The following is a 20,530-nucleotide window of genomic DNA, read 5'->3' as shown; positions in this document are numbered from 1 at the left end:
TCCAGTTCAACCATTACATATTATCAATAGAGCTCAGAGAGGATAAAGGACTGGTCCAAGGTCATATAGTGAGTTAGTAATAAGATTGAACAAGGATTCTAATCTTGTGACTTCCAGCCTAGTGTTCTATCTGTTATCAGGGACTGAAACATTTTTGTTTAACAGAGATTTTCCCCTGTAACCTCAACAGCTAATACCAGGTCTGGCCCATAATAAATGCTCAATGAATGTTAAATGCATGGTGACATTGGTTGTGCTGAGCTTTGCCCTTGTTCCTGAGTAAATTATAAAGGTTATCTGTGTTTTAGGTCACATTGACTTAGGCCAAAAGACACTCTGGGACTAAGTAAAAACTATAGCTAGTGCTTTCATACTTTTTTTTTTCATACTTTTTCGACTGTAACTTTCCTCATTCAGAGGGTGATTTACTTTCAGCAGTGGAATCTGGAACTCCTCTGGAAGCCCTAATCCAGTGGCTCTGCAACAATTCCTTTGTGAACTAGGGTTCAGGAGCGAGTATTTTCTTGTAGAAGAAGAGATTCTTCAATGAAGTATTCGTAATGATCCTATATAACTAATTAATGTGAAAACAAGTTCAGAGGGTTGCAGAAGCACCAAAACTTTGGGGATGTGCCTGTTCTAGAATACCCATGGCACTGGATGTGAACCCACTGAAATTAGATACAGAGCCTCCCTTCTGGGAGTTGATACTCCTAAACTGAATGACACTCATAAGCTCTCCTTTCTGTGTACATGGAACAATCCTCAGTTTGCAGCAGGAAAAGGCAGTTCATGGGGCACTGGGTGGCTCATTTGGCTAAGCGTCTAACTCTTGAACTCAGCTCAGGTCTTGATCTCAGGGTCATGAGTTTGAGCCCCAAACTGGGCTCCATGCTGAATGTGGAGCCTACTTTAAAAAAAAAAGACTGTTAGTAAATTATGTGTTCTGTTTATAAAAATAAAATCCTGTGGTATTGGGGCACCTGGGTGGCTCAGTGGTTGAGTGTCTACCTTCGGCTCAAGTCTTGATCCCAAGGTCCTGGGACTGAGTCCTACATCAGACTCCCTGCAGGAAGCCTGCTCTGCTGCTCTGCCTATGTCTCTGCCTCTCTGTGTCTCTAATGAATAAATAAATAAATAAATAAATAAATAAATAAATAAATAAAATCTTTAAAAAATCTTGTGGGATGGTAGAAGGAGTACTGGCTTAGAGGCCTTGGTTTTCTTGTCTGTTAAGTAAAAGTAATAGTAGTGTCTGGCTCAAAGCACTACTGAGATTATGAATTTAAATGACATATGTAAACTTGCTAACGGAGGCTTAGTTCATACTAGGTACCTATTAAGTAGTAATATTCTTCCATCATGGGCTCCAATTGAGTGTTCTACAGGCAAGTCACTGTCCCAGAACTCATTCTTGGAATGAAAAGGTTATGATGTATGGTTTTTAACAGTTCTTTAAGCCTAGCATTTTGGAATTCTTTGACAAAGAGAAGGGAATGAGAGGGGAAGAAGCAGGGTGAGGAAGGGAGAAAAGGAGGAAGGAAGAGAGGAAGGGAGAAAAACAAAGGTTTTGCTAACCTGGCTACTACTGAATCTCCTACATAAAATAGCCTACTATAATCCGTGTGTTTTCCGTGCTTCATCTGTACATGTTAGGCTGAAAAGGGAGAGAAGAGACAAACTATAGCTAAATGTATGTGTTTTTCTCCCTGTTTACCCAACAGCAATTGCTCTTCAATTTTTCTTCCTTTTCCCTACCACAGATATGCCTCCTCTGCCAAAAGAAGTCTCCCTAAAATCCCACTGTCTCCCATAAACTAAAGTGCAGCAGTAAATAAGAGGGACTTGAATAGAAAAAGGGGTGGAGCAAGGGGATGCACAAGCCCAGTCTGTCACAGGGCCCAAGAACATGAGAAGTTCTGCATGTTTCAGAGCAGCAGGGTGTGTGTGTCTGCTTACATCTGGTGCTGACTCTGTGTGCTTGTGGATATCCCTGTTCCACTAGTGTATTCATTTCATCAGTGTTTATTGAGGGCCTGCTGTATACCTGTATGCCAGGCCTGTGTTAGGAGCATGAAGGCAAAATATTGAGTAAAATCAGTGATTTAAGTGGACCTTCATGCCTTTCTTGAGCAGCTGTGATCCTGAGAATCTCTGGGTCTGAGCATGTGTGTACATGTGTGAGTATGTGTCTGTGTATCTGTGAAAACTCCACAGACATGCATGACAGCAATTGTTTTTCTTCTGCTGGCTGCAGAAGACTTCCTTTCACCTGGTGTGATTCACTTCACAAAGAGTGAGCTTTATCTCCATTTGATTTTTATAACCTGTAGGATTGGGGATGTAACCAATAACAATTTATTTTTTAATTTTTAAATTTTGTTACATTTGTTTTTATTTAAGTCCGATTTGCCAACATATAGTATAACACACAATGCTCATCCCATCAAGTGCTCTCCTCAGTGCCTGTTACCCAGTTACCCCGACACCCTGTCCACCTCCCCTTCTGAAACCCTTTGTTTCCCAGAGTTAGGAGTCTCTCATGGTTTGTCTCCCTCTCTAATTTTTCCCACTCAGTTCCCCTCCTTTCCCTTATAACCCCTTTCACTATTTCTTATATTCCACATATGAGTGAAACCATATGATGATTGTCTTCTGATTGGCTTATTTCACTCAGCATTATACCCTCCAGTTCCATCCACATCAAAGCAAATGGTGGGTCTTCATTCTTTCTGATGGCTGAGTAATATTCCATTGTGCGTGTGTATGTGTGTGTGTGTGTGTGTGTGTGTGTGTTTCATTCCAAGATGTGTGCTCGCATCTTCTTTATCATCAAGACAGTATGGTACTGGCACAAAAACAGGTAGATAGATCAATGGAACAGAATAGGGACCCAGAAATGAGCACTCAACTCTATCTATAAAGTCTCTACAGTGCTTTATTCTTTTTTTACAGAGCCACCAGTAGCTTTATAATTGTACTTCTGAATTTAATTTCTGACATTGTATTTAAATCCAAATTCTGTAACTCTGTGGCAGAGATTATTGTTTCTGGTTCTTTCTTTTGTGGTCATTTTGTCCAGTGCAGAGTGGCTGTATGAGTGGGCTGAGTCAAAAATATCCATGACCTAAGTAAAATACACCCTAAATGATTCTGAAGAGGTCAGAGACCAGAAAATAAAAGAAAAAGAAGAACAGAACAAAATAAAACAAAAGGACCACCACAGTGAAAAACAAATTTTAAAACAAAGTAGTAAAAATAAAAAGCCAAAAACAAAGAAGAAGAAAAAAGAAAGAAAAGCAAAGAAAAAAGAAAAAATGGGGGGATGTGAAGTGGTAGTGAAGAAAGAATGTAATCTACCTGAGGGGTCCTAGAGGGTGATCCTCTTGGTTCTGAGTGTATTTTGTTCTGTATGTTAGAAGATGCTCAATCCCAAATTTATATAAACCAGCAGTACTTCTAGAAAGCCCCAACATAGACCACAGAAACATAAACAAGATAAAAGAGGGGGGGAAAATTGGAAGAGGAATGAACCAACACTGTATTCTACTTGGTTCTGGGTGTATGTTGGTCGTGTTTTAGAAGGTACTAATTTCCACCATTGTAAAACAAACTGAGGCAGAAAAAAATAAAAAGCAAATACACATGTCTCTTATATCTACCAAATTAAATTGAATACATTGAAGGGAATCCAGAAGTGAAAAATATATCTAAGACATGTAATTGTAGAGATATGAAAGTCAAAAAGGAAAAAACATAAATGAAGAGTTGGTAAAACATTGTAGTTAAGGTGGGAAAAGAAAAAAATACTGGGAATTTTTAGTTTGATATAAAATGAGTCATAATGGAAAAAAAGGTGAAAAAAGGAACCTCTAGTTCTCTATACTATTTTCCCTTGGTCCTGGAGCTTTCCAGCACTGCTTGTTCAGTAAACTTGCTTTTCCCTTGTTCTTCCAGCTGGTCTTCTGCGGGAGGGGTCTGCTGTGCTGATTCTCAGGTATCTGTGCCTGGCTTGAGGTGTCCTGCCCCTTGCCAGGTGCCAGACTCATTGTGAGTGGTTTATCCTGTGAGGCCTTTGTTCCCTAGAGGCCTTGCCTCTCCCAGACATGAGGAAAAACAAAAATGGCCAGTGGCCTGATTTTCAGCTCTGGAGTCAAGTTCCCGGCAAGTAACTAACCACAGTCTCCCAGTCTGCACTGGCCTTAGATGCTCCTGGGGGCAGGCGCAGATGCACTGATCTGCATAGCCTCCCCGGGTGCCCAGTGGCAGGAGAGTTCTCACTTTTCTGTGCCCTCCCCACTTCTGCCTGTCCTAGGGGGAACAAAGGATCTCTGGCTTTGTCTGCTTGGGTGCCCTGGGATCCCGGGCGCTGTGCTGCTTGACCCACACTCCCGGGGACTGCCTCTCCCAAAGGAAATGGAGTACAGCCACCTCCGGTCCATTGCCTGGCTCTAGGGTAAAGGCAGCTCCAGAGCTGGCCCACTTAACTGGCTTCTCCCAGATGCCCCAAGGGCTGTGGTGCTCCAGCCCTTTACCATGATGGGACCGCGCTTTGCAGTGAGCTTACCCCCGGTGCCCCTCCTCTTATAATGACTCCAGGAATCTTGAGGCTTCACTGTCCCTCCTGCGATTCTGCCCAGGTTCCCTGCTAAGCACTTTTATGTCAGAGAAAACTCTGGCATGGATTTTTAAAGTTCCCACTTCTCCAGGGCTGGGCTTTCCTGCCTTGGAGGCTTTTGCCGCTCTGCTTTAGCCCTGCTAGTTGCACTTCCCCTCCCCCACCTTATTCTTTTTTTTAATTTTTTTTTTTGCCTTCCTACCTTGTTAGAATCTAAAACTTTTCTCTCTGAGCATTCCATCTGTTCTCTCTTTAAATCTCAGGTCGAATTCATAGGTGTTCAGATTGTTTTGAAAGTTATCTAGGGAAGTTTGTGGGACCAGATGAGTTGATGACCCCTACTCTTCTGCCATCTTGCCCTTCGCTCTCAATCACTAACAATTTAAAAACAATGAGAAATCTTGTGGAGTTCTCTTTCATAGAATTCTTACCTGTAATTTTATTATGAAAAACAGGCACCATCTTAGCTTGAATATGATCCTTTGCATGATTACAGAGGTCAGGAGCTAGAAACATTGCCTAAGTCCAAGTCTCTGCTGTGTTATGCTAAGGGAGCAGTAATTTCCATCATTGATCACTTTCCCATGGACATTCATGGCTTTTAGTACAGGTAGAATATCTTATTTTTAAAAACCAGTGAGTGGTCCTTATAAAGGAAGTATCAGCAGGACCTCAGTTGTGCATCTCTATAAAAACACCTATGAAAACCAAACAAAAAAGCATCGAATTAACCCAGGTGGTGTGATTATGTGTGATCAAATTGTTAATGGCCTTTCTCTGTTCACTTCTGTCATCTGGCAGGATATATCCTTATGCCCTTTCTGCTTAGAAGTACTAAAGGAGAGAGAGTCTGGAAATGCATTAATGGGGCATCTCCTATTCTGTTTGTTCTTCCAGGGAAACAGAAGTACCTGTGTGCCAGCAGAAATGATTGTACCATCGATAAATTCCGAAGGAAAAATTGTCCATCTTGTCGCCTCCGGAAATGCTATGAAGCAGGGATGACTCTGGGAGGTATGATACTTTTCCTCCTCCTCCCTCTCCCTCTTTCATTCTCTCATTCTCTCTTTAAAGCAGATTTTCCTCTTTGGTACTTCTGAGGTGGCCAGCTCTGCTCTAGATACAGACTGACTCCTTCATATCCTATGTGGCCATCAGCCAGCTAATGGCTTTCTATATCCTTAAGCATGTCACGCCCCACTCTGGGGCTCAGCATAGGGACAGAAGGTGTGAAGCAGGGATGGATCAGGACCCATCAGGGGGTGGTGAGTGAGTGTGGAGTGGACTATGGAGTCCCCAGAGGACACAGTGATACTGGCCTTATGTGTTGAATGATAGCTAGGATGAGAGAACTACAGAATCCAGAATAATCACAGGTGCAGGATGACCCAGGCACAGGCTGGCCCTGAACACCCAGGAATAATCTCAGTTAACTACTTCTATATTGTAGGGCAGGCCACCTGGAATGAGAAGCTGCTTCTCTTTGGAGCCTATGACTAGGCTGCCAAGCAGAACCAGTTTCCTATCGCATCTCTCCCCAGGGTTGAGCAGGCCTTTTAATCATTTTCTTTTCTTTGCAAATCCATTGATAACTTCCAAAAGCATTTTTCAAGAGCACAATAGCTTGACAGAGGGAAGATACAGCTTTTTTGAGGGCAGCCATTCATCATAAGCTCTCTGTCCCCTACCCTGTGTCTACCGTGAGCACGGTCACCATTCCAGAAAGGCTTGGCTTACTTGTATATTTTCCCCTTCCAAATTCCTCACTTCTTCATGTTCACATCTGCTCAGTGGCAGGGTGTTTCTTGCAGCTTCCAAAAAGAGGCATCTTTCATGAGAAAAGCAGGCTCATCAGTCTACTTTGATTTGAAAATGGAACTTGAAAAAAAGCCCTTTTCTGAATGCTTGAAACTATAGCCTCCTAACTGATTATTCATTATCAGCCTGGAAAACTTGAGTTCCTGGAATCCTGCCATTTCTCCTCCCCATCTCAAGTCTTATTTATTTATTTATTTATTTATTTATTTATTTATTTATTTTCTCAAGGCTAATTTAGAGCACTTGTGCATCTCTGGTTTTTTGTAGGGTGCTCAGTACCTTGTCTGCCTGTGTACATGGTTACAGAAACAAACTTGTTTCCTAACTCTGTGTGGGTCTTCATGCTGATAACTCTGTCTGCCCCTCCTTACAGGGCAATAATAGTCTTTAAACAGACCAAAGTACTACAGATGAATTGACTCAGGTTCAATTTGAGACAGTTGCAGCAGAACCATCTCAAGTAGTGTCTAGTACTCCCAGACCTTGCAGGCAGATGCTCTGTGAGTAGTTTCCCAGGCAGCCGCATTAAATGAGACTCAAATATCTGACTCAAAGACCAACCATGCTCTTATTTGCTTGGTGTACTACGGAGAAATCCTACAATTATGGTCTACTGTTGGGAGGAAGGAGGAGGACTGGGGTGAAATGCAGAAGGGAAGCCAAGAAAGGTGACAAGGGACTGATAGGAGGGAGTTTTCTTCATATGAATATTACAACCCTATGTTGAGAGTTCTGATGCACTCAGGTCTCAATTATTTAGCCCTCTGTGAATTGTGTGTAAGTGATGGGGGCTCCCAGGTACAGAAGCCCCTCGGCTTTCCATCTGTTGATATGAATTGTAAGCCTGCTTTAACATAGGTGAAGATTTATGGTAAAAAAAAAAACTCCTTATAAAGTTTGGGTTCAAATCTTAAAAATTAGTTTCACGTTTTAGCCAACATCTTTCTTTTTTAAAAAACAAGATTTTATTTATTCATGAGAGACACACAGAGAGAGGCAGAGACATAGGCAGAGGGAGAAGCAGGCTCCTAACAGGGAGCCTGATCCAGGACTGGATCCCAGGACCCCCAGATCATGACCTGTGCCAGAGGCAGATGCTCAACCACTGAGAAACCCAGGTGCCCCGATATCTTCCATTATAAAACACTCATGACATGGTTATAGTGAACCCCTTTTCAAAAGGAGTAATTTCACTACTTCATATATTAGTCCAGCATAAATCTGTCACTTAATTTCATGGAAAGAGTGGTACAGTAGGTTTTCAAATTGATTTATTGGATAGAATGCTCAAGTTTAAATGGGCTTAGTCAACACAATGAAAATAAGGTGAGAAGTGCTGTGAATGGCTTTTGTTTCAGTTTCACTTCTGTGATATTTATTGAATGTCAGTTGTGTACAAAGGCACCATTCTGGGTAATAGAGCTCAGGCAGGCAAACTTGAAGAAATGTCTACAAGATACAACGATTCTTGATACTGTGTATGTGGCCTTGCCTTTGGAGTCAGACAGATCTAAGTTAAAGGCCCAGATCCATTATTTACTGTGCCCCTTCTAAGCCTCAATTTCTTCATTTATAATTTAGTGATATCACTTTCACAGAGGCATGATGAACATGAACATCCTTGGTAAATGACAAAGTGCTAGACAAATGTGAGGGCTTACTATGACAGTGAAGTCACTAGTAATTTAAATGGTAAGCTGTTAAAGCACTTCCCAGTTGGCTTTTGCACTGAGTTACTTGCGTGCCCTATAATATTTAACTATTCTAACAGGCAGGAAGAACATCACCAGAAATCACTCTTGATCACCTCAAACTTAAAGAAGCTGATTCTAGTAGTTAAGGGAATCATATATTGTGTTCAAGTACCATGTCAATAGCATCCCAAGTATATGCCCACTTAAAAACCATTGTTTGAAAAACAAACCTTTTCATTTTGCTAAACTTATCTCCACATTTCCCGATTCTCTGCTGCAAACCCTTCTCAAGTTTATGATTAACTTGCAAATTCAGTGTACATCACACCTTTACTCAAAACAATGGAAAGAAAACATAAATGTAGAGTGGCCCTTCTACATTAGAAGAATGTACTTCTTCTAGCAGTAGACTTCCCTTTTCATAAGATTTGGGTTTAACATAGACATTCTGATCATACTGAAGGAGAATTCTTATAATTTTGTTTTATTCTTTCTGTCACTCAAAACAGTATAATATATTCTAAAATGGCAATTTTCCATCATAAAATTGGGACAATGAGATTTACAAAGGACCTTTCTGACACTCTCATTTTGTGATCCTGGGTCTAAAGTCACAGAAAAAGCTTATCAGCTTTCTTTTGATTATGTATCCACTGCCTTCAGAAGTTTAGACAGTCTAGAATTGAGTGTTTTGACTTGCATAATAATTTTAGCTATCTCAGTTACAATGAAGTAAGATATATTATGTGTCTAAAAGTAGACTGGATGCATAGATTATTGAGGGAGTAGAGGGCAGAAGGGTTATCCTTGTATCTTAGTTCTCTAAGAACTGGTACTCTACAGCTGATGCTTGCTTAGTGTTTAGGCCTCAAGATTTCTAACTGGCTTCGTCTGTAGTGTTCCGTCTACTGTTGGGTGATGGGATCACCTTAACTCAGAGATATTTAAAACACAGAACTTTTTACCTTTGTGCTTCTAGCCCTATCTACATGTTCACTGCTTGTTTTCTTATCAGCTTTTGGTGTTTTTTGGTGTTTCTAAGGGTGGTTGGAGTCTCGAAGTGGATCACTTACAGACTACCTTCAGGCTATGAACTGCTCATTTACAAGGATAGGCCTTTCTTTATACACAGTTCATTTCTGGCTGCTTTTGAAAAACACATTGCTAATTGCTTCAGGAATCTGAACCTCTTGCCTAATTTTATTTATTTATTTATTTATTTATTTATTTATTTATTTATTTTTGTATATTTTTTATTGGAGTTCGATTTGCCAGCATATAGCATAACACCCAGTGCTCATCCCGTCAAGTGCTCCCCTCAGTGCCTGTCTCCCAGTCACCCCATCCCCCCGCCCTCCTCCTTTCCACTACCCCTTGTTCATTTCCCAGAGTTAGGAGTCTCTCATGTTCTGTCACCCTCACTGATATTTCCCACTCATTTTCTCTCCTTTCCCCTTTATTCCCTTTCACTATTTTTTATATTCCCCGGATGAAAGAGACCATATAATGTTTGCCCTTCTCCAATTGACTTACTTCACTTAGCATAATACCCTCCAGTTCCATCCATGTTGAAGCAAATGGTGGGTATTTGTCGTTTCTAATGGCAGAATAATATTCCATTGTATGTATATACCACCCCTTGCCTAAATTTAATATAAAAACACACTTACAATTATATCCAAAAAAGGACCTTCCGTCTGGTGAATTAACTATGGCTTTTTCAACAGCCTATAATTATAATAAGTGCACAGCCATCTCTCACTTTTCTCTGTATTTCCCAAGGATATACTTCCAGTTTCCAAGATGTAATAAGAAAGAAAGAATTGCCCTGAGCTGTCATCTTCTCTTCTAACCTTTTCCTCCTTCTCACTTTCCCTCCTATTACTCTCCAAACATTTATTTTTTTGTTTGTTTGTTTATTTTATTTTTGCATTAGGCAACTCTTGAGTTCTCAGCTTTTAATAAATGGCATTAGTCCCTGCTTTTACTCTTGCCTTTCCTGGACCATGGAAGATGGTAGGCTTTTCAGGAATTTCATGTAGCAGCCAAACCCCAGAAAAGGAAAAGAAACCTAAAAAAAAAAAAAAAGGAAAAGAAACCTAGAACATGTGAGAGTTTATTTAAAATGTTCAGCGTTTTCCTCAGCGGTTTACTTTAACGTATTTGAGAAATCTCTGTCCTACTACAAGACTGAGCTTTACACCTGAGACTCAAAAGTGTTAGCATATCTGCAGGGTTTTTTTTTTTAAAGATTTTATTTATTTATTAGAGACAGAGAAGCAGAGACACAGACAGAGGGAGAAGTGGGCTCCATACAGGGAGCCCGACATGGGACCCAATCCCGGGTCTCCAGGATCAGGCCCTGGGCTGAAGGCCGTGCTAAACCGCTGAGCCACCGGGGCTGCCCCAGATCTGCAGGTTTTAACAACCTCCAGGATTCTTTAGTTGGGAAGATGGCTCAGAGAGCCCATGGCCACGATCTGATATCACCATGGATGCTATGAATATCCTTGTGGTTTCCAGTGTTGAAGACTGTCTTGATGCCAGCTCTTTTACCATTCTCCATGCTCAAGAGCAGCCCTGCATTGGTACTTTTGGATCACATGTCCACACATGTCCAGATGCAAGAGGGTGATTCCAATGCTGAAACACTATTCACAGCATGATTCTTCAGGAGACGAGTTTCATAGCATTTATCCATCCATGTATTTATCTGTTCATCCTTCCAACCAGTCAACTAGCTAGTCCTTTTATCTTTCCATCCATTCACTCATCTATTTATTCATTTGGCGAATATCTATTGAGTACCAACTATGCACCAGACACTCTGGTAGGCATTGTGGGGGAACAGTGATGAATAAAATGAAATCTTTGACCTCAAAAGGTTAAACATTAGGAGACAGACAGTGATAATAAATACATCTTAATCTTAAAGGATAAAGAGGAACTGACTGGGAAGAAGTTGAGTGAGACAGAAGAGAAGGGGGCATTCAACGCACAGGACACAGTTAGAATAAAGGCACAGAGACATAAGTAAACATGTATGGAGGGTTTGAGGAATGGCAAGTCATTAAAATGACCAGATTTGGGGAAATGGGGAAGGTAAGTTAAAACTGCATGGAAAACAGACTTAGTTATTATGCTAAAATGTTTGGATTTCAGGCAGTGAAGGATCTATGACATGGGCTAGACATATTCGTATATCATTTTTTGCATTTTTACATTTGGTCTTTTTAAGACAATTACTGGCAGCATGAGTGTGGTAGAGGGGAAGACCTAAACTTTAGAAAAATACATAGTAGGCCAGGGAGAGAGGGAGGGGGAAAAAAGTCTAGCACCAAATTTTGCTTAACACCTAAGATTACAGCCTTGATTCCTGGGGTTAGTTGCCTCCATTAAGATTGATACCTGCAAGTACTAGCCATGTATGTACATAAGTCTGTCCCCTAAACAAACTTCTTGCCTTTGTCTAGGCTAGTGTTTCCTGGCATGGGTTCTGAGAAAATTAGTTCCATGACATGATCCATGAAAAATGATTTTTATGGTCAAATAATTTATGTAAACCTACATATTATGGTTCTGTTCAGGAAGATTTATTGTATGTTAGCATAACACAGACTTTGGCAAGTACTGCAATAAAGTAACATGAGGAGCTTGGTAACTCAGGATTCCTAGATTTAATTCAACCACAGAAGCACCTTTTTTTCATTTAATACCTGTTAATATCCTACAAAAGCACTGTTTTGTGGAATAAACTTTGGAAAACTTGGGTACAGATTATATATATATATATATATATATATATATATATATATACACACACACACACACAATACCTCTAGCCCAGTTCTTCCATTTTGTAGATGTGTATGCCATTGCTCACCAGGAGAGTCAATCATAAATGGCTTCATGACCAAAAGTAGACCATCCTCACCACGTCTCAAGAGGACGCACAAGAGGCCTTTAAAATCACTGAAGTAAACCATGTGGGTCTGTAACATTATTGTCATACATAAAGGTCAGGATGTAATCCAGGCCAAAGTAGCGTTATTGTCAAAGTCATCTAATGGCCACAGGTAGAAATTCCTGACTCAAGAAAGATAGATGCTAGACCAGTTATTTCTGACAAATATAATGATTTCCGGCATTGCACAGAATTATCACTAAATATTTTGGTGAAGAATATCCAGATATTATTTCCTAAAAATTTTAATAATCCTTTTGTGCACTCTCTAACCAGCATTTCAACATCTACCCAGACCTTCATTATGGTGCTACCACATAACCTCTCTGCTAAAGTAAGAGGCCTAGAAATTACAGATTTGTAGAATTTGAGTCCCACTTTGCACCCAGTGATTCATTCCCCTCTATACCCCCTGTTCAGCAGCTGCAGAGTATCATAAAGAATCAATAATGTGGAACTCAGTCACTGAGAACTTCTCCCTTCTCCTTTGACTCTAATTAGAGCCCTAAAAGTCTCCAGGTTGGAGATACAAATTGTAGGTCTCAATTCTAAGAAGGCTGCTGCTCCCACACACAATTCTCAGAGACCTGAGTGCTCATACACGTCTGCATAACTAAGAAGCAGAATTGCCCTGCAGACTTTGATATCAATATGCACAACATGCGACTCAGTATTTACAACCTCTGTTTTTCTTTCTTTTGCATGGTTTTGTTTTGAGAGATCCTGTAATATAGTGGAAATCGTGTAAGGCACTCAGATATAGACAGGACTCATTTCTAGTCCTGGCTCTGTCACTTACTATCTTAATGGCCTTGGACAAATCAGTAGATATTTTCGAGCCTAACTTTCTCCCAACTGTACCATGGGAATAATAAAACTGTCCTTACAGAAATGTTGTAAGTTTGTTTTAAAAAAAAAAAACTGGTACATAGTAGGCACAGAACGTTTATCACTGTACCCTCCACTCCTTTTATCGATTAGAATTAGCCTATGTGCTCCCAGTCACCACTGTTATTACAGTGTAGCTTTTGGTACTAGTTCCCTGGTTCTTTGTTCTCAGTATCACCTTCGAATCAACTCTGAAATCTGTTCTCTGTAGTCTAGATCACCATGCTCCTATTGATTACATACATATTTGGTGACACATTGGAGGGAAGAGGGTATATACTTCTCTCTAATTATAGTTCCCAAGAGAACTTGTATGTAGAGAAACCAGAGTCTGTGTCTCATAATTCCTTCAAACCAAATTATCTGGGACAGCACATATATGTTGTAGTCTATCTTTGAGTCTTTGCTTTTAGAGAACTATGGTTAGAAGTAAATAATTTTTTCAAGTCATGAAAATTGATGATACCCGTGTCTGGTACTTGAATGAGTATCTTACTTGTAAAATTTCCACTTAAAATGCTTGAGTTTTTAAAGTGTAATAGGAGCAGAAAGATTTTATTGTTGTTTACTTTTGCTGTAAGTGCTCTAAAATCCCTTAGTTGCTCTTGAGAGAGTAAAATGATGTCATAGGCAATATTTTTCAAAGGCAGTAGGCAGAAAGCTAAGAGTACACAGAACACAATAGGTCATATATACAAAGGCAAGTATTTTCTAAATATAACAATTCAGAAACAAATTATTTGAAATAACTGCTTGTTTGAAAACTTTTAACTTATGATTTAAAAAGATAGCCACCTGTTTTTACAAATTATAGGATGTAGCCTTAAGATTAAAAAAGTGTTTAAAATAGTTTCTTATTGAACTCAACCTATACATAGACAATTTACTTGAGCAAGATGCTTTTTTAGAGCATTTTGCACATCCTTTGGGATCATGTGTATATGGAATAGAACTAAGGGAAAAAGTACATGGTCACCCAGAAATCAGTAGAGCCTTCAGATTGTCTTTTATTGAAAAGGTTTTCATGACAACAAGTATTTATGAAGTAAACAAAATGGCATCACTACTCTGGATCACCTTTTCTAAAATCAGGTTCCACTTTCCTCAGTCTACTCAATCTTAGCTGTACTTTTTAGATCTCTTAAGCCAGGCATAGAAATGGGTTTCTTTCCCCTGCTGAGTACACCATTGGACCAATGGTTCTGTGGTTGAAGTGAAAATTGATTGTTGAGGGACATTTCAGCCTTCTAGCAGCCAGCAGTTTTAAAAATGTAAGCACAAATCCTGAAGAAATCACCTGCACAAAACTTGGACTGGCATTTAGAACTAAGAAGAAAATCTGGATCTTGACCAAGATAAAAAGGTCACCAGCCCAGGCCTGCACAGGGTGGTGTGTCATGCTGGCCACAGTGAGACTGAGGACTCTCCCCAGGGTGGAAAATGAGGCATAGACACTTTGATTAGTGAGCTGTTAGGCACGGAGACATTAGTTTCGAAGCATTCCCATCTCCAGGCTGAGTAATAATGCTCTTAATATCATGGGATTTTTTTCGCTGCTGCAAGAAATTCAGAAGACCAAATAGGGAGGCTCTGCTGGGCTCTGAGTAGCTGTAATGAGACTGTTAAATTCTACCTTCTTCTTTTCCTCCACATCCCCCACCCCCACAAACTAATTATTGCCTGCTGTGTACAAAAAGGCACACACAAGCATATACATAAGCTCCTTAGTATATTTGTCAATAAGGCAGAAAAGAAAGGAGGAAGAAAACAAATCTAAGGAAAGAATTTTCCATTTTCTCCCCCTTGCCTGTCTTACAGGGAGGTAGGAAAAGAGAAAAGAAGCCCCAGTCTAAAATGGCAGCCACTCCCTTTGCCCAGTTTTGCATGCTGCCTCTTAAATCAGAGGACCTCACTCAGGCATCTGATTATGGAGACTGCTGGGTACAAGCCATCTTTAAGTTGCCACATTTCACCCTGTCTCTTTATTTTCATATTAGAAAAATTCCGGGTTGGCAAATGCAAACATCTCAAAACAACCAGACACTGAAGGAAGGCTGACCAGCTTCATTCAGAATAAGGATTCTAGTGGGTTCCAATGGATAACTTGAAAACACCTTGGAACATGAGACTTAGGGTGTCAAGCATTTGCTCCTCAATTGCAGATGTCAACATTGGAGCTGGGGGCTGCCCTCTTGGTTAACGACTCCCTACAGTGGGACCGATCATTTCCCTACCTCACAGGGGTGTTGTGAGGACTAGCTCTAGAATAATCAATTATCATTCATGCAGTACTATCACAGTTGTCAGTTTCTGTAATACGACTTGGCATTAGCAGTGTGCCCTTTGATTATTCTTGATCATATGTGATGGCACTCAGGTGGTTGGATGAAGTGAAGCTCTGGCTTGATTGCTGGCTTTCTACAGTGTGCTGCCAGGAAGAAGCTTTGCTGATGGGACTCCAAGTGCTACCTGGAACAGGAAGTCACTGTGCCTATCTGCAGCTCCTGTGGCCATTTTTACTTGCTTTTCAACTTGTGAGTTTTCCCTTACCTCCATTTTGCTGGACCATTGCCAAGGACCTAGATTTTAACCTCAGGCCCCATCACATAGATGAAGGCAGTAGTTGATCCACATAAGTGCAGTGAACACTTCTGCTTCTCCTGGAGGAGCAGCCCTAAGAAGCCAGCTGGCCCCTCTCTCCAAACAGACCAGGAGACCAGGGTAAGTTATTTTTGCCTTATTTCCAAAGTCAAGGCAATTCTGTTTGTAGAAACACATACTCTTAGCCCTTTCATAAAGAGGGAGGAACTCAGAATTGAAAAAAACCAGCGCCAACTTCTCTTATTTCCTGTTTTTTTTTTAATAAATTTATTTTTATTGGTGTTCAATTTGCCAACAAATAGAATAAAACCCAGTGCTCATCCCATCAAGTGCCCCCCTCAGTGCCCGTCACCCAGTCACCCCCACCTCCCTTTCTACCACCCCTAGTTCGTTTCCCAGAGTTAGGTTAGAATGAAGGGGAAAAGTAGATCAGACTCCACCCCTTACTTCTAGCCTTAATTCCCCCACAGTACCCCAGTACTCCTCATCCACTTGCCTCTCCATCAGGTAGGAGGTCTTGTTCTTCTCTCAAGCCATCCTCAAACTTTGCATTATTCTAAGAGGAGAAGTGCTTGGAGTTGATAATATCTTACTGTTCTTGGTCTCTGCCCCAAAGGCTCCATGTTGAAACCAGTTTCCTTCTGGTGGATGTGGAGTCCTGAGACTAGAGGCAGACAAATATGAGAGTCAGAGCACTGTCTCTGGCTTGCCTGGGGCCTGCATTTTCCACCCTCTTCTTTCTCCTGTCTCCACCTTCTCTCTCTCTCTCTCTCTCTCTCTCTCTCTCTCTCTCTCTCTCTCTCTCTCTTTCGCCTGACTCAGCAACATTCTGGAGAAAAGCCAAAGAAGGACTTCAGGAGGGAGGGGAGTTTCCCACTCCTTGGGACAGAATTTTAATCTCCAGGCCAACAAGAGGTTCCCTAATGTGGATTGAAAGGCTAATGTAGTTTATTTTTTAACTGCTTTCTATTTGTTTGAAAGTTGCATATTTCTGCTAGTGAATTTTCCTTAATAAAGCCACTAATAATATATCAGTGGTATTTTCTTATTTACAACAGACTGACAGAATTAATGCTGTTAACTTTGAGCCTTTTTTTACTTTTTCTTTTTCATTTTTTTTCTCGTTTGCTTTCCAGGTCATGCTGACCTGTTCGGCTTGGGCTGTTTCACATTTGTTTTTAATGTCAGTTTAAATGTAATTGTAAAAGCATGTATGCTCTAAATTCATGTAGTTACTTTTTCCAGTGGAAAAGCCTGGTATGTGAAAGCGTTTCCAGGCTCTACAATTTCACATGAGCAGATTTTTGGTAATGACTCTGTGCCCCTCACCCAGGATGGCATCTGGACAGTGACCCCCTTTCTTTTGGCTCACTAGTCATAAAGAGACTTGGAAATAGTTTCTGCCAGATCCTTTGCTTTGGCAAGACTATGCAGTATTGCATATCATTTTATTATTAATTACGTTTACCCCTCCATGAACTAAAAACCATTAGACTAAATAGTCCAACAATAAACCTTGAAAGATAAAATTTGATATTCCTTTTGCAGGCTATTTCTCTGACTCAGAAATGGGACTGGGAGGAGAATGGAGGCATGCGGGAGAGGACCAAGAGGGCGTCTTGCCTGAGAAAGTTTGGCCTATACTTATTAGTGTACACTTATATTTGGATGCACCCCTTACTAATCTTTCATTCCATGCTTGCCAGAGACTGGCTCTGTTCCCTGTCTTTTGTCCCTGTCCTACTTCTTCTCCACTCCTCTCCAACTGGAAGTCAGGATACTTGTGTCTGTTTTGTGATCTGCTACTATCTAGCTGTGTGACCTGGGGCAAAACGGCTTTGGCCTTCAGTCTACTCCTCTTTAAAACAGGGATTGGTTTGAATGGGAGAGGAAGGGATAGATAAGAGCTGGGGCCCTCAAGCATTTTCTTGGCAATGTAACCTTTTCTTCAAAATCTGATGAAGAGGCCCAAATGTAGACATGGAATAAAGCACTGGCATTCTGATTTGAAAGAAGAAGCCAGATGCTTACACTCACTTTGCATCCTCTTGGGGGCCCTAGTGGAATTTGTAGACTTCTTGAGGCTCCACTTTCATAGTAGAGTTGATGTCCGGGGGTCTTATAATTCTGATTCTCACTCCTAATTGATTTCAATCTCTGTGGAAACTCTGTATGTTTCATCAGTTATCTTATTCAGAAAGAAGTTTACCTGATTCCAATAAAGGGGGTGAAACAGAGCAGTGTGGGGCCTAAGAGCTAGCAAAAGGCATAATTTATTGACTCACAGAATTTACTCAGTTCTAAGCACCTTTGTCTTAGTATGCTTTCTCTTGGGGCAAATTACAACAACCTTGTGAGATGATCCTATTATTCTTTTAGGATTCCAAAACCTGTCAGGTTGGCCCTCAACCTCTGGCCTGAGACCAGATGCCCAAGGTGGGAGGAAATGCTTCTTATACGTTGCCACCCTAAGTAGTTTTTCAGAACTATTGATCCACTATTGGAAGATCCACTATTGGAAAACAAAGATCCACTCTTGGAAAGCATCATAGCCTGCCCATTGGCATATACTTTTACCAGTATAACACTTTCACTGAGATCATTTTATTTCCTCCTAATAATTGTCCTATGCTGTAGTCAGGTGAGATTGGAGCCAATATATAGATGAGAAAACTGAAGTACAAGAGAAGTCAAAAGATACGTTAGAGGTCACGTATCCCATAAGACTCTGAATTAACCACCACAATAATAAAAAGCCCTTAATTGTAAATAATGTTTTAGAACTTTGATGTCCTCATTCCATTGTGCCTCCTTAAGTTTAGTGCATTTTTTCATCATGCTTCAGTCTTGGAGGGTCCTTCTAGTGGTGTAGAATCATCTCTTTACTCACAGGTGCCGCCACAGTATCTATATATTCCTCATTAAAAACTTTATTATTTAGGTATTAATGATATCCCCATTTTACAGATGAGTAAATTGAGGCACAGAGAGGCTAGGTCTTATCCAAAGTCACACAGCCAGTAAGTATAGAGACACGCTGTCTACATCAGATGGTCTGGCTCCACGTTCTTTGCTCTTCACTACTGCCTTTTATGCACATATGAGAAAACCAAGTGCAAAAGAAGGAAAAAGATGTTCCCAAGGTCATACACTGAGCTCCCCTGGATCCCAATGCAATGTCCATCTGATCTTCTAAGCCTGAAGTTGCACAATTAGATCCCCTGACTACAGTCTCAGTGGGTGAAAAGATGGTCTGCCAGGATGATGTAAGCGAGAGGCCACAAACTAGCTTTCCCCAGGCCAGTATTCACTGACAACATTCTGTTTGCCCAGCACAGCCTTTGTTTAGAAAATTGTCATAGACTGCCCCCAGCCAGGGTATCAATCACTTTCACTGTCCCCAGCCTACCTTATTTTTGTGTGCTAGGCAGTTTTACTTATTTACATATGTGCCTGACTAGTGAAGATTTTTGAGTTCATGATCCCTTTATTTAAGCACTGGAATACCCAAGCACCTGTGCAGACACACTTACTCCTATACGTGCATAGAAGTATGGCCTAGGCTGGTTTCACAAAGAATTTGCAGCCCTGCAGCAAACATGTCTTTATGTTTACTTAGCATTTAGAATTACACTTAAGAACTGAATTCAGTTTTACAGGCAGTTATGTGCAGAAGAAACTCAGTCGTTGTTTTTCATTTTATAATGTGTTACTCTTCTCTTCTCTGCTGTATCTGGCTTTCTTAATCCTGCTGTTCCTTCTTCCCCGTGACTGAATTTGGTCACCTGCAAACCATTCACTCTCTACTCATTAGAAATGGATGGAGAGGAAAGGAATCATTTTGGGAGGCTCATTATGTGCCAGGCATTCTCTCTCATTTAGTTTTCATGAGTGTCCTAAGAACTAAGTGGTGGAACCCCCATTTTACAAATGAGGAAATGGAATCTCAGAAAAGCTGTGAGAGCAAAGAGTTCAAAGATACTAAGCAAGTAATTGACATAGCTGTATTTGACCTTAAGATCATCTGACTCTGAGGCCTGTTATCTTGCCCAATGCCACATTTCTGTAAGAGGACTGTATTTATTTTTTATTGCTGCATGACAAATGACCACAAATTTGGCAACTCCAAACAGTACCTATTTATCAGTTCACAGTTCTATAAGTCAAAAGTCTGACAAAGCCTGACTGGTTTCTCAGGTCAGGGTTTCACAAGTATGAAATCAAGGTATTAGCCAGCCTGCATTTTAATCTGGAGCTCAAGGTTCTCGTCCAAGTTCATGTGATTATGACAGGATTCAGTTCCTTGCAGTTGTAGGATTAAGGTTCCCATTTCCTTCCTGGCTACCATCCAGAGGCTGCTCTCAGCCCCTAGAGGCTGTCCTCATTCCTTGGCACGTTGATCCCTCCACCTTCCAAGCCAGTGACAGAGAATCTGCCTTATATTGAGTACCCCCTGACTCCATAAATTTCTTTCCAGAAAGAGCCCAGTCCCTTTTAAGGGTTCATCTGATTAGCCGAGGCCCATTGATGATAACCAACCTTAAAATTCAGTTGAATTATGACCTTAATTACATCTATCCAGTGCTTTCACAGCCACAAGTAGATTAGTGTTTGACTAAGTGGAAGAAGATGTGTGAACAACCAGGGATCAGGACTCTTGGCTGCCATCTCAGCAGTCCACCTACCAGAGAAAGCGATTCTTTTATGCTCCCAATTTTAAGGTGAGATATGAAGAAGAGAAACATCTTTGACATAGGGAGAATGATTCAAGTTTACTTTTTTTAGGATTTTATTTATTCATTTGAGACAGAGAGAACATGAGCATGGTAGGAGGGGCAGCAGTGAGGAGGCAGAGAGGGAGAGGGAGAAGGGGGAGACAGTCCTGACATGGGACCCTATCCCAGGACCTGGAGATGATGACTTGAGCCAAAGGCAGATGCTTAACAA

The 20,530-nt window shown here is 40.8% G+C and overlaps 1 protein-coding gene across 1 annotated transcript in view; it reads left to right on the top strand.

The window, feature by feature from the left end:
* Positions 1–20,530, top strand: part of AR (androgen receptor) — a 190,627-nt gene that overhangs the window by 146,403 nt on the left and 23,694 nt on the right. The window contains exon 3 of the mRNA XM_055337856.1: positions 5,516–5,632. Within this exon, the coding sequence (XP_055193831.1) occupies positions 5,516–5,632 (117 nt within the window). The remainder of the gene's footprint in view (positions 1–5,515; positions 5,633–20,530) is intronic.

This window comes from Nyctereutes procyonoides, unplaced genomic scaffold (assembly GCF_905146905.1).
Source record: "Nyctereutes procyonoides isolate TBG_1078 unplaced genomic scaffold, NYPRO_anot_genome, whole genome shotgun sequence".
NCBI classification, from domain to species: domain Eukaryota; kingdom Metazoa; phylum Chordata; class Mammalia; order Carnivora; family Canidae; genus Nyctereutes; species Nyctereutes procyonoides.
Note: the sequence above shows the minus strand (reverse complement) of the source record. Positions and strands in the feature narration are given on the sequence as shown.